Source organism: Pseudopodoces humilis, chromosome 6, assembly GCF_049639895.1.
Source record: "Pseudopodoces humilis isolate 2021_Gansu_Grassland_sample_001 chromosome 6, ASM4963989v1, whole genome shotgun sequence".
NCBI lineage: Eukaryota > Metazoa > Chordata > Aves > Passeriformes > Paridae > Pseudopodoces > Pseudopodoces humilis.
This window is the reverse complement of record NC_142205.1, coordinates 18,531,553-18,543,910: the sequence shown is the minus strand read 5'-3', so window position 1 is coordinate 18,543,910 and position 12,358 is coordinate 18,531,553. Positions and strand designations below refer to the sequence as shown.

The 12,358-nt window shown below is 39.9% G+C and overlaps 1 protein-coding gene across 2 annotated transcripts; it reads left to right on the top strand.

Annotated features, from left to right (window-relative positions):
* Window positions 1–1,720: 1,720 nt before the first annotated feature.
* On the top strand, window positions 1,721–8,719 carry CCKAR (cholecystokinin A receptor). 2 transcript variants are annotated; one of them, XM_005517789.2, is made up of 5 exons: window positions 1,721–2,108; window positions 2,854–3,105; window positions 5,104–5,365; window positions 6,977–7,104; window positions 7,722–8,719. In XM_005517789.2, exons 1-5 carry the CDS (start codon window positions 1,985–1,987, stop codon window positions 8,246–8,248), a joined length of 1,293 nt encoding a protein of 430 aa, XP_005517846.1. In that variant the 5' UTR covers window positions 1,721–1,984; the 3' UTR covers window positions 8,249–8,719. The 2 variants fall into 2 exon arrangements, with proteins under 2 accessions (XP_005517846.1, XP_087912775.1); XM_088056649.1 differs by having other exon boundaries at window positions 7,680–8,719.
* The last annotated feature ends 3,639 nt before the right edge of the window (window positions 8,720–12,358 follow it).

Below are 12,358 nucleotides of genomic sequence, written 5' to 3'. Positions count from 1 at the left end.
CCACACTTGCTGGAATTTGCACAGAATATCATTCCGTCACATATTCTGCTCTTGCTTTTGGTTGAAATCAGTACCTTCTGGAATTAGTCATGGCTCAGTACTTATCCCTCAACTCTTCAAGCCCGTGCTGCACGTGCTGTCTCCTACCCCTGTGTTCTTGGCTCCTTTGCTGTCTGCACAGCACACAAAGTGAGCTGTGTCCAGTGCAGCCCAGCTCAGTTTGCCTTTTCACCGACTCTGCGAAGCCTCCAGCCGTGGCTGCTGGCCTCACTGGCTTCATCCATCCTGCATGGGCTTAGCAAGCATGTCTTGACACTGAGGACACTTGACATCCCTTGGGCTGGGGCTCAGTGAGGGGCTCCTGCTGTCCTGGAGAAGCTGGTGCTTCACCCCGTCCCACACATGTTTGAGAATGATATGAGAGACCTGCACTGGCTTTACGGTGTTAATTGCTGTCCTGCAGCCCTGGCCAGCCTCTCACACCCTGAGAGCAAGGTGGGCAGTGGCACCGTGCAGTCCTATGGACCACTGATGGCCAGCTGCATCCAGCACTCCCAGAGGTACAAAGAATTTGAGAAGTTATGAATTGAGAAACTAGAATTATTAGAAATATTATCATATTTAATTAAACCTGTTTTATTAATTATTAGGTTTTATTAATTTTAAGGTTGATTAAATGTTATTTTTTATGTTTAATTAATTAAAATATAATTATTAATTGAAAAATTATAACTTTCAGTGTAATTTGTACTTTCCTACATACCTGCTCCCATTATTCATACAATGAAGCAAAGCTGGCAAGACCAGAAAAGAAAGTAATTCTTTCCAGTCTGTGTATATCAGCTTTGAGGGGTCAGAACTTCTTATAAAGAACCTGTTACTGCTCTGCTTTTACATAAAAGGGATTTTAAATGTGAAATTAGTTTTTCATTCAGTTATAGTAGATATTAATTTCTAATATTAATTTGCATTTCTGGCCATAAACAAGCTGTATAAAGTAAAAGCCCATGACTTTGTGAAAACACCAGTGAGGATGATTATGTATTAAAAAAGCAGTTTAAATCATCAAGATCTTTGTGTTTTCCGCTGGTGTGTAATTAACGTGCCACAATTTGTCAGATTTATCAAGTTTGTCGAGTCACATAAAAGTTCTTGCACAGAGGAAATGTATGGGCTTCTGCTTATACTAACTAAAAATCTTAATAGACTTTCATAAGATTTGATCCACTAAGTGAAATTAGTGAGTTTTTCTGTTGGCTTGCTGGGATTTGGATCAGGCACGTACAGCACTTCCATATGAAACTAGCACTTTGCCAAATGAGATAAATGTAGCTGCTTTTACTATTTTTCTGAGTCTTCCCTATCATCAGTTTACTCTGAAAAATATGAAGACAAGAATAATTTCCATGTAAGGAATGCAAAATCCTCACTATGTTTCTTTCCTCTCTGCCCTTCTATTAAGTGACTCCTACAATTTTAGATGTTAGTTGAGAGATAGATTTATCCCTCTCCTCACTCACTGGGTCTCATTTATAGGCTGTGACATAACAGGCTGACTCTGAGAAATATTGCAGAGACATGAGTAGAAGCAATCTTGCAAAGGGTTAATGCTGTAATCTTTTTCTAGCCTGTTTATAATCCCAACAGTGGTGCGGTAACAGAAGAGGGTGGATCTAAAAAGTGCCGGAGGGGCTCTGTGTGTGTCTGTGTGTGTGTGCATATGTGTGAGTGTGTGTGTGTGCACACACGCTTTGCTTCTCTCAACTGCCGGGTGTGCCCCTGGAATAAATCCTGTTCAGCCAGAGCAGGACTCTGTGTGCTGGGTGCTCCTGCTGGAGAGTCAGAACAGCTTCCTTGCACAGCTGCCTCTCTTGTATTTCTTCTGAAGACTTCATTCAGAAACGTATTTGTTTACTGAAAGCATGGACAGATAGTTACAAACCCACCTTCTTCTTCATTAGAGCTAACCTGTGGATACTGAAGAATGGAAATAGTTGATGTTAGTAGCTTCCTTGGGAATGGTACCAACATTACTGATTTCCTCTGCGATATCATCTTGGAGAATGACACTTTTTTCTGTGTGGATGATGCACCTTATCCTTCTAAAGGTATGTGTGTTTGGAAATGGATTTTTTCCAGGCAGTTTTCATTCTAGCTGGATGTAGAGATACTATAGAAAGAAAGAGCTATGCAAGGCGTTTTCTCTGAGAGAGTGCAAAATCAACTGCTTGCTTTTAAGTTAGTATGAGACACAGGCAGCAAAAAATTTAGCATGTGATGGTTTTCCAAGTTCAAAATTAAACTAGGACAAAATTTGGATATAATGGAAAACTAAAACAGTAGCACTTTGGAGCAAAAAATGCAAATATCTCTGCTAAGGACTTGGTGAAACAGGATTTTTACTCAATTCAATAACAATGGAGTGATCAGATCTGATACCATGTATGAAAGTGATTTAATATGAAATTACAGCACTCAGAAGCTGAAAAAAAATCCATATATTAAAATGTCTTTTGATTGCTTGATCTTTTCTCACTTTTGCATAAAATAGGATCTCCCGTGGTAAGTGGTGCACAGTACGTAGCATGAGAAGCACATGCTTTAAGAAGTTGTATTTGACTCTCCAAATGTACATTGTATTGCTTGTATTGTAGTTCAATTCTATGCAACTTAGGTAGATCAGAACACATTTAAGAATTTCAGCACTTTTACTGATTTTGCATTGCCATAAAGACATAAACCTTCATAAAATTGAATACAGAAGTCTTTGACCTTTTGATTTAAGGTTGAAATACATAATATTAATCTGAGTTGAATACTGTGTAACTCATCTTTTCTTGTGACAATTTTCAGATTTGCATCAGATAATACGGATTCTGCTATATTGCTTGATATTTCTGCTCAGCATTTTGGGGAACATTCTGGTGATTACGGTGCTGATAAGAAACAAGAGGATGAGAACAGTCACCAACACATTTCTGCTGTCACTAGCAGTCAGTGACCTGATGCTCTGCCTTTTCTGCATGCCTTTCACCCTCATTCCCAACCTGCTAAAAGATTTTATTTTTGGAAGTGCTGTTTGCAAAACTGCCACTTATTTCATGGGTAAGTCTGGGAAGTTTATACCTGTTTTGAAGACTGACTAATGAGACAGGTGAGAAGGTATTTAAAGATCTATCAAAGGCTGATTACTTCCATCCACCATTGAAGTTACCAATATTATGAAGAAACAACTTTGTAGTGCAAATCTTCATGGTTCTGGTGTCCTTGGTCTGATCCAGAAAAACACAGAGGCACACAATTAACTTTAATGGCACACAGAAGTGTTTTGCTGTATGTGAAGATGTTGCATAATCAAACTTTAATGGGGAACCCAGCACATGCACTTGACCACCCATCACTGACATGATTCTTATCAGTGTTCTGATCACCCTCCAGAAATGATGGGCTTGTACACCCTCACTAAGGGCAGATTTTACCCACAGATTTTTGGCAGCAGTGGTACATAAAAAAGAAAAAAGAAATAGGCCAAAGTAGGTGTAATTTGCAGAGCTGGAAGTTCGAGCAAGTACTCTTTGCAGTCAGACCAGGTGTGACCAGAGCTTACCAGAAGACCATAAGACACAGATATAGATTTTAGAGGCTAACTTTAAGAAGCATCACTTTTGTATGCCTTGCCATACTTTTGACTGTGGAGCCAGGAGGCAGGAGTTTCAAAATATCTGGGTTGTGTATGTGTGTGTAAGTGATTTTTGTCTCACTTTAAAGTTTCCTCTGCATTTGCTTGTTTCTTAAGCAAAAAAAATGAAAACAAACAAAACAGAACCAAACTGAAGAATAAAAAGAAAGAAGAAAGGAGAACATTATATAAAGTTTTTGCCGCTTTGGGAGACCTTTAGTTGATTACAGAAACCTCTGGTCCCCTTTCAACCCATGCCCTTGAGAACTTTGATGTAATGTGAAAGTATACACCTAAAGTGTGTGAATGGGAAATCAACATCTTTTTGTAGATAAAACCAATAGAACTAAAGGCCATGTTTAAACAATTATAATGAATTGCTGGCAAACATACCATTAAACATTACTGAAGCATTGTCATCTTCCTCTTTTTGCACACAGTGCAAATTACTTTATAAAAAGATCCACTGAAATAGACCAACATAAAATTTCTCGTTAGGAAGCTGTTTTATTTTAAGAGCCAGAATGTGAAGATTTCCCAGTAAAGGTTCAGGTAACAGAGGACTCACCTGACAAACGGACACTGACAACCATTTCATCAACTATGCTCATTTTTTCATTTTAAGATGTAGAAAGACAAATTTTCAATTACATATGATTTCTGTAAAGCCAACTGTAACAATATTGGCATTTTATAGTCTGACCCACATTCACAAAGACAAATAAAAGATCATTCACTGAAAGAAAAGTTTATGGCAAAGTTAAGAAGAAATATTTATAATTTTACAGTGGTGAACTTGGGCACCTCAATGACAGAAACACAGACAACTGCACTCTATTATATAAAATCTGAACAGAAGAAATTAAGGGTACTTGAAGGACAAAGATTCTGCTTCATGACTTCATTTCTCCTTGTTTGTAACTCCATTAGCATCTAATTAAAAAGTTGTAATAGGTTTAACTCTCTTGAATGAGAAAATCAGATCACAAGTCAAGCAGGACACTCCAAAAATTTAAAACAATAGAAAAGGGACTGTGAACATCTGTGTTAAGAGAGTAATTAACTGATTTCAAATGCTTTGTTTGAATTTCAGTGCAATTAGTGGAGTGAATAAACCACAGTAGCAAAGAGAATAATTAGGAGTAAAATTGTCTTCTTTCCCTGTTGCCAGAATTTATGGTTTGACAGAGTATATTTTTTCTTGGACTTTTGGAGTAAGAGAAGCGCAGAAAAGGCGTATCAGTCTGGAGTGGTCTGGAGACACAGACCCACCGCCCCTAATCAGTGTTTATAAATACCTTTGTTATAAATAATTTGCTATATTTTTAAATCTTTGTATGCATACAGCAAGCTAGCAAGACCATTTGAACACAACCTTTAAAACAAGAGAATAAACTACTTCTTTATGTTATATATATATATAGGTGTCTCCGTAAGTGTCTCTACATTCAACCTGGTTGCCATATCTTTGGAGAGATACAGTGCCATTTGCAAACCACTGCAGTCCAGGGTCTGGCAGACAAAATCTCACGCCCTGAGAGTCATTGCTGCGACCTGGTGTGTCTCCTTTACTATCATGTCACCATACCCAATCTACAGCAAACTGGTACCTTTCACCAAGTACAACAACACCACAGCAAATATGTGTCGGCTCCTTTGGCCAAGCGATGTCATTCAACAGTCTTGGTAAGACATAACTGGCTGTTAGTAAATGTGTAATTATCTGCTGGAAAACGGGATTTCATGGTTGCAATAAGCCTATGAAAAATCAAGTATTAACCTTCAGCAAATATTTACACTCTATCATGCTTATTTAAGATGTAAAAAAACACCCAACATTTTTAAGCTGCTTACATTTTGATATTTACATGAATTTTCCCTTGTCATAAAAAAATTATGGCAATGATTCTCACACCATGGTCTGCTAAGCCCCAGCTGTCACTGTAAAGAAAGCATCTGTCACTTGTGGTAGGAATACTGCTTTTCACTCATTTACACATAAACTTCAGTATTCTCAGAGGAGTCCTTTATTAATCTTTGAGAAACAGACAAACACCCCTCTGTGTGCCGCCTTGCCTGTTAATTTGTTTGAAGGTCCTCTGTAGCAGAGAAGTAGAATATGAGGCTGCAAATGTCTCGAGAATCCTTTTGGTTGCTTATGGAGAATAGGGGCAGAGAGAAGTGGGGAGAGGTTTGCTCCCCGTCCTACACATCCAGGCAGGGTAAACAGCAGCACTATCAAACAGCAATAGTACTTAGACATGATGTCCTTGCACACTGACTAAACACTGACTGGCACCGAGAAAGTGTAAGATTTTTTTTTTTTGATACTGAAGGTCAGGTGGAACTAGGAAAAACATTAAAGTCTGTACCATTTTGGTATGGTATGTCCACAAAGAGAGTGACTTTGCATTAATGCTTTCAGTTGTAGTCTCAGGTATTTGGTGGTATGAGGAGGAAGGGTACAGGACAAAATTCTCTTCTCTGTGGTCTCCCTACAGATTCCCAGGTGTGTTACTGAGTTTGCACCAAAGTCATGGGGATCAGGAGAGACACAGGCTCACGGATGCATTTAAAGATCATTATTTCCCCAACTTGTCATCACATGAGAGAAGCTGACTAGGAGAGTAGCAGATGTGAAACCAAGTAAAAGTTGCTTCCTTTACCAAAGAGATTGCCAATCCTGGGATCCCTCCTCAGGAGCTCTGCATGGCTCCAGGGATGAAGGTTGCAGCTGCTCTGGCTTTGCCCACGTGCGCCACTGCCCTCAGGAAGTCAAATCTCTCTGAAGCAGAATAATGGAATAACTTACATTGGAAAAGACCTCCAAGATCATTGAGCCCAAACATTAAAATATTTTTAACGTACCAAGGATCCCTTTGAGAATCAGCAGGTGCTCATTTAGCTTCTGCAAGGCAGTTTTCACATTGTCCAAAGCTACAGGGCATCCAATGCTCCTCTGGTAACAGCAGGGAGCCCCACTCATGGGCAGAGAGAGCTTCTACCCCCTTTAACCACTGTGAGAGTGCCCATCTCCCACATAGCTGGGCTGCATAGGTGGGATGAAAGATGGTTTTCAGCCATTAGTCTTGTTCTTGCTGTACCTTTCTGGGGGAAGCAGGAGGAGAAGTAGGAAGCTTCAAATTTCTGAGGTGTCAAAATGATACTTTGTATTGGTGTGAAAAAAATTCAAAAAATCTTTAAATTCCGTGTTCCCCAATTCTCAGTTGTATAAAAAGGACTTTTTCTGGTTTTGTGGCATTCCCTATTCTCTCAATGTGTCTTTTGATTCCCTAGGTACACTTTCCTGCTACTCACACTCTTTCTTATTCCTGGGATTATAATGATGGTTGCGTATGGTCTAATTTCTTTGGAACTCTACAGAGGAATAAAATTTGATGCCAGCCAGAGAAAATCTTCACGAGGTAACAATGCATTTTGGTTTGGGGTGGGTTTTTTTAAGTTACAGTTGAAGATACGAGCAGTCACATTGAGGCTAGTAAAAGGAAACCTTTCTGCTTGCAAAAGTGATCATTATGGTCAGTAATGTCATGAACTTGCCAGCCACATTTCTTGATTACAGCTACTGTGCTGTTAGCAACTAAACCTCACCTATGGCTTGTTTGCAAAGATTCAGGGCAGAATACATTACACTTCTAATTTGTTTATTATAGAAATACAAAGGGTTTTTTCTGGCCATGGATGAGGACAATTTTTGTCAAAAAATGTCACAATTAAAATTGTCAAATTAAAATAGAATCATATTACCTCAAAAATCATCTTCTGTCCATACTGGACTAAGCAACATTCTTACACCTTTTGCATCGGTTTATGTAGAGGTAAGATGTGAGAATATCGGGAGACAGCGGATTCAGAGGAGCTGATAACATGACTGACTCAGAAGCAGGCCAGTGCTTTCTTTGCAACAGTTGCTCAGTTACGAATTATGTTATTTAGATTTAAACTGCATTCTTCATTTTTTATTTGGCTCACTGTCCAGAGATATTTTGCCAACCATTTAAACAGCACTTTATACGTACAGAAAGAAGAATAAGTACCTGCAGCGCCAAATATGAGGATGGAGATGGATGTTACCTCAACAAAACCAAAAGAAAAAGGAAAATGCCATTGCAGCAGCTCTCTGCTATGAGCCACAACAAAATAGAGAGAGTGAGAAGCAACAGCTCTTCTGCCAACTTAATGGCCAAGAAACTTGTCATCCGTATGCTGATGGTGATAGTGGTTTTGTTTTTCATCTGCTGGACTCCCATCTTCAGTGTCAATGCCTGGCGAGCCTTCGACACGGCTTCCGCAGACCGGCGTCTCTCGGGGGCTCCCATCTCCTTCATCCACTTGCTGTCCTACACTTCTGCCTGCGTGAACCCCATCATTTACTGCTTCATGAACAAGCGTTTCCGCATGGCCTTCCTGGCCACGTTCACCTGCTGTGCCAAGCAAAAGCCCCCTGCAATTCGGGGAGAGGCTGGTGATGAGGAGGAGGGGAAAACGACGAGGGCTTCCCTCTCCAAATGTTCTTACACACACATGTCTGCATCTGCACCCCCCTGAGCTGCACCAGGGGAGCCAATGCGTGGTGAATTGTCTGCTCTTGGAGAGTGACTGTGGCATCAGCTGAACGCCATTTAGCTCGGAGTTAATGAAACACTTCAGTTGACAGTAAACACAGTGAGAATTTTATGGGAAATTGATGCTATCACTGTCTGAGTGTTACATCACTTTCCCTTCAAAAGTACAAGGAAGGAAGAGAGCTCTGAAGATAAAGGACTTTATGAAAAGCCTTAGAAGTTGCTCTATTTGCATAAATTCCACTGCAAAAATTGGTGTCCTCTACATACACAGCTTTGCTCAGTTTTCAGATGCAGTTCTGAGTATCTCCTAAAATTTCCGAGATGCAAATAGATTCTCCTCAAACATGAATATATGTAATGCAGTCTTCACTTCACTAGCTATGCCTCATAAGCAAAAATCTTTCTGTTACATTTGTAGTATCTTTTCACATTATTTTAGCCGAGGTAATACATGTTGAGATAATTTTGGTGTCACTCTCACAGGAATACTGAGGTGGCAAGAATGGGCTTGTCCATGTGAAATTAATGCTTTTAAGTAAAATAATTTCTTTTTTTAAAATAAAATTAAAACAAATATCATTGGCTTTGTGGGTGGAATGCATTCTTCACTCAGGCAATAGCATAACTTAACATAATTTAATGTATTTTTCACTTAAATAAACACCACAGAACAAGGACAAAGAAGTGGCTTTCTTCTGTGCAGCTGAAAGCATTGACATATGCAAGTGGCAAGGTCTAAGATGAGCCACAAGGGCTTGTGTAGAAATTTCCACAGTGGCAAGCACAGGGATAAATGTTTGGGATAAAGCAAAGAGGTGTTTTACAGAAGATGCAGGACTGAAGACATAGGTTGGTGCCCATGGCAGTCACATTTTATAAATGCATTCACAGCCACTTCAGGCACAGCACTGCCAACATGGAAATAAAGGCATTGGGAGCAGAATGGCAGAAAGGGCAGATACAACGAGCAAAGGTTGAAAGGCTTTCTTGGAAAAGAGGTTTCCTAAACTTCAGAGCAGCTATTTTCTCCAACTACACACCCTTGTAAACAGATTAACACAGAGTAAATCAGCTTTGAATGATATAATTATTGGTGCTCTGTTGAGCAAGGGATCCAGTCTCCTTCCTGTGCAGCACACAGGTGAGTGTGGGTGTTCAGCTCTTGTCCTTTGCTCTGTGGAACTCAGAGAAGTTACATCACTTGTTTTGGTTTGTGAAAATATCCTGTTGGAGATGCTACTATCTTCTAGCTGAATCAATATCATTATAAACCCTTGTTATTAGACAGAGATTAAATTTGAACACAGCATGGAATGTAGATGTGGATATTAAACATAAGCCCTCTCAAGGTTTTTAATCAGGAAAATCTGATCTCTTTACAGAATGATTTTAAATTAGAAATATACGGTGATTTCCAGCACCCAGATCCATGTTCCACACTCAGTTATTGCCTGAAATGGTTTAGCCTAACAACTTAGCACACAACCTTGGCTATTATTTCTTTTTCATCCAGATTGTCCACAGACAGGAAATTAAAAAAAAAATTATAAACACTATTTATGCACAATCCATAGAAACAATGTTTTGCCTGCCTAGTTAATAAAGTAGCACTGCTCCTGGAACGGTGCTGAGATTACTGACATCAATCTGACCTTTTGTAAATACCCAACAAATTAAATTATGGGATTTAATTCATAGCAGTAAAGTGAAAAATCTACTTCACTTGTGCATACATGTTGAGACCCTCTACAAACCTGTCCTGTGTGTTGAAACTGAAGGAACAAACTTAGCTGCTTTGGAATTTATGTGGAACAGTTTCAGCAGAAAACAAGTTTGTGAAGCATTTTATACCATTTGAAAGCCTGGATTGATTACAGATAACAGTTTAAGAATTGTTGTTTGAGTAAGAAAACCCCTCACATTTTAATAAAACAGCGGCTGTGAGTATTGCTGGCTATGTGCTGTATTACAGGGCAGCCCACGCCACAGCTCTGGGTGCTCTTTCAAAAGCAAATTCCTTTTTGTAAAGGTAGCTTCTCCTGTACCTGTAGAGTGCCATAACAGGAGAGGCACAGTTCACCTGCTCTCACTGACTGAGTCTGAGGATAGTGGTTTCAGACAAAAGCCAAAAGCTATTTTCAACAATGCCTTAATCAGATCTCAGCCCCCCGCGGCCTCCAGGAGCTGTGGCTGAAGGAGCAGAGCTTCTGATTGATTCCCTTCCTGTAACTGTCAGAGAGCACAATTTGGAGGTGATGAAATGAGGAAGGCAGGAGAAGATACTGATGGAGTGGTGGCTGGGAGACAATCAGGGAAGGGTTGAAATGTGCCATTTCTCCAAGGTCCATCTGTGTGCGTCACTCGTCCCCTCCATTGCCCTCTCTGCACCTATTTTCTTGTTATACCAACACAATATTTCTTTTGATCAAGCTCCCAAAGCCACAAGCCTTATACCAAATTCCAGCAAGAAGTAGGAATTAAGCTTTTAAAATGCAATATTGCAATCCAGTCATTTTGTAGTCTTCTGCCCTGCTCCTAGCACAGGAAATTTCAGCGTTTCTGCATCTTAATGCTATTTTTCCTGATCTGTGCATTGCAGAAGTCATTCCTGGGTCCAAATGTTGCCCTTCCATTGTTAAAGAAACATGGCATCCTCCCAGTACCTTTAATTCAGATGCCAATGTCACTGAAAAGGTATCTTCAGCAATAAATATGGGTGGAATAAACATACCAAAATAAAAACAGCCTGTGAAATCTTCTCACTTTAGCAGTAGCTTATAGGGGTTGTGGAGAAAAATCCTATCCTGCTACACGCAGTCCCTAAAAACAAACTGTTTTCCAGATGTAGCAGACAAATGGCAAACCAATGAATTTCATGTGCAGAACATCCATAAATCTTGGAAGTTTTTATCTTCTTTCCCTTTCTCCCGACTCCCAGGGTTCCCCCCCCGCCCCCTCCATCTTTCTTTTATCTCTTTCAGCTGCATGACACCATCTGATTTTTGTCCTGCATGCTTCTCAGTCTCTAGGTTACTTTCCCACCACCACCAATTGCTAGATGATGTTTGTTTCTTTGACAGGTTTATTTTCCTTCCCAGAATTACTTTCCCAGAAAGCACTCTCATCTTCATTTCCCCCTATCATCTCTGGCTGACAGACTCCTGGAGCACATTTCTCCAAGCAATATATCCTGCCCAGAACACAACAGTTCTGCAATCCCTCCCTACAATCCTACATCTGAGCTCACACAGCAGCTCTTGAACACTGGCTCTCTAACAATCAGGATGTACTAGATCAGAAAACAAAAGTGGAGCATTAAATAACACCCAGATCCTCCTTTGGTACTTCTGTCACTATTACTTGTAACCTCTATTATTAGGGCATGCTTTAATACTGATGCCTTACAGTACTGCTAAATACAGGACTTGGTGAGGTGTCAAAGTAAACATATTTCACTATTGCCAAGACTAATTAATACTCTGAATGGAAAGCTGCATGTGGAACTCCAGCCACTAAAGGTTTACACCCCCTTACACAAGTCATGGCCTCTTTCCCAATACCACCAAGCCCTTCTTGGGAGCTTGTCCGTGATCCCACCTGCTCCTGCATCCCCTCATATCCTCCTGCCTCCAAGCCCAGGGATGGTGCACGCCCATGGTCCATCACAGTGCTTTTCTAGCCTGGAATAGATGTCCTCAGGATCAGTCAATACTGAAATGGATGTTGAGCTAAACTGAGGGCTTCTAGTGGCAAAAGATACCTATTCTCTAAAGGAAAGTATAGAAAGATAAAACCTAATGGTTTTGAATTTGAGAAAGGATTATGTGAGAGCAGTGGCCGTAGTCTTTTTATTACAACATCAGAGTGGTAGAGAGTATAAAATGAAAGTTTAGACTTGATTGGGTTTTATTTGTTTGTAAAATGTTTTGCTCTTCCATTTCAAATATAACATGGACCAACGAAATATAACTTCATTCATGTGCATGTAGGTCAGCAGTTTGCTCACCCTCTGGACACAGTTTTCTAGTCAATATTTCTATATGCATCATTAATTTCAGTTAAACAACTTCAGCTTTTTATGCACAATCCA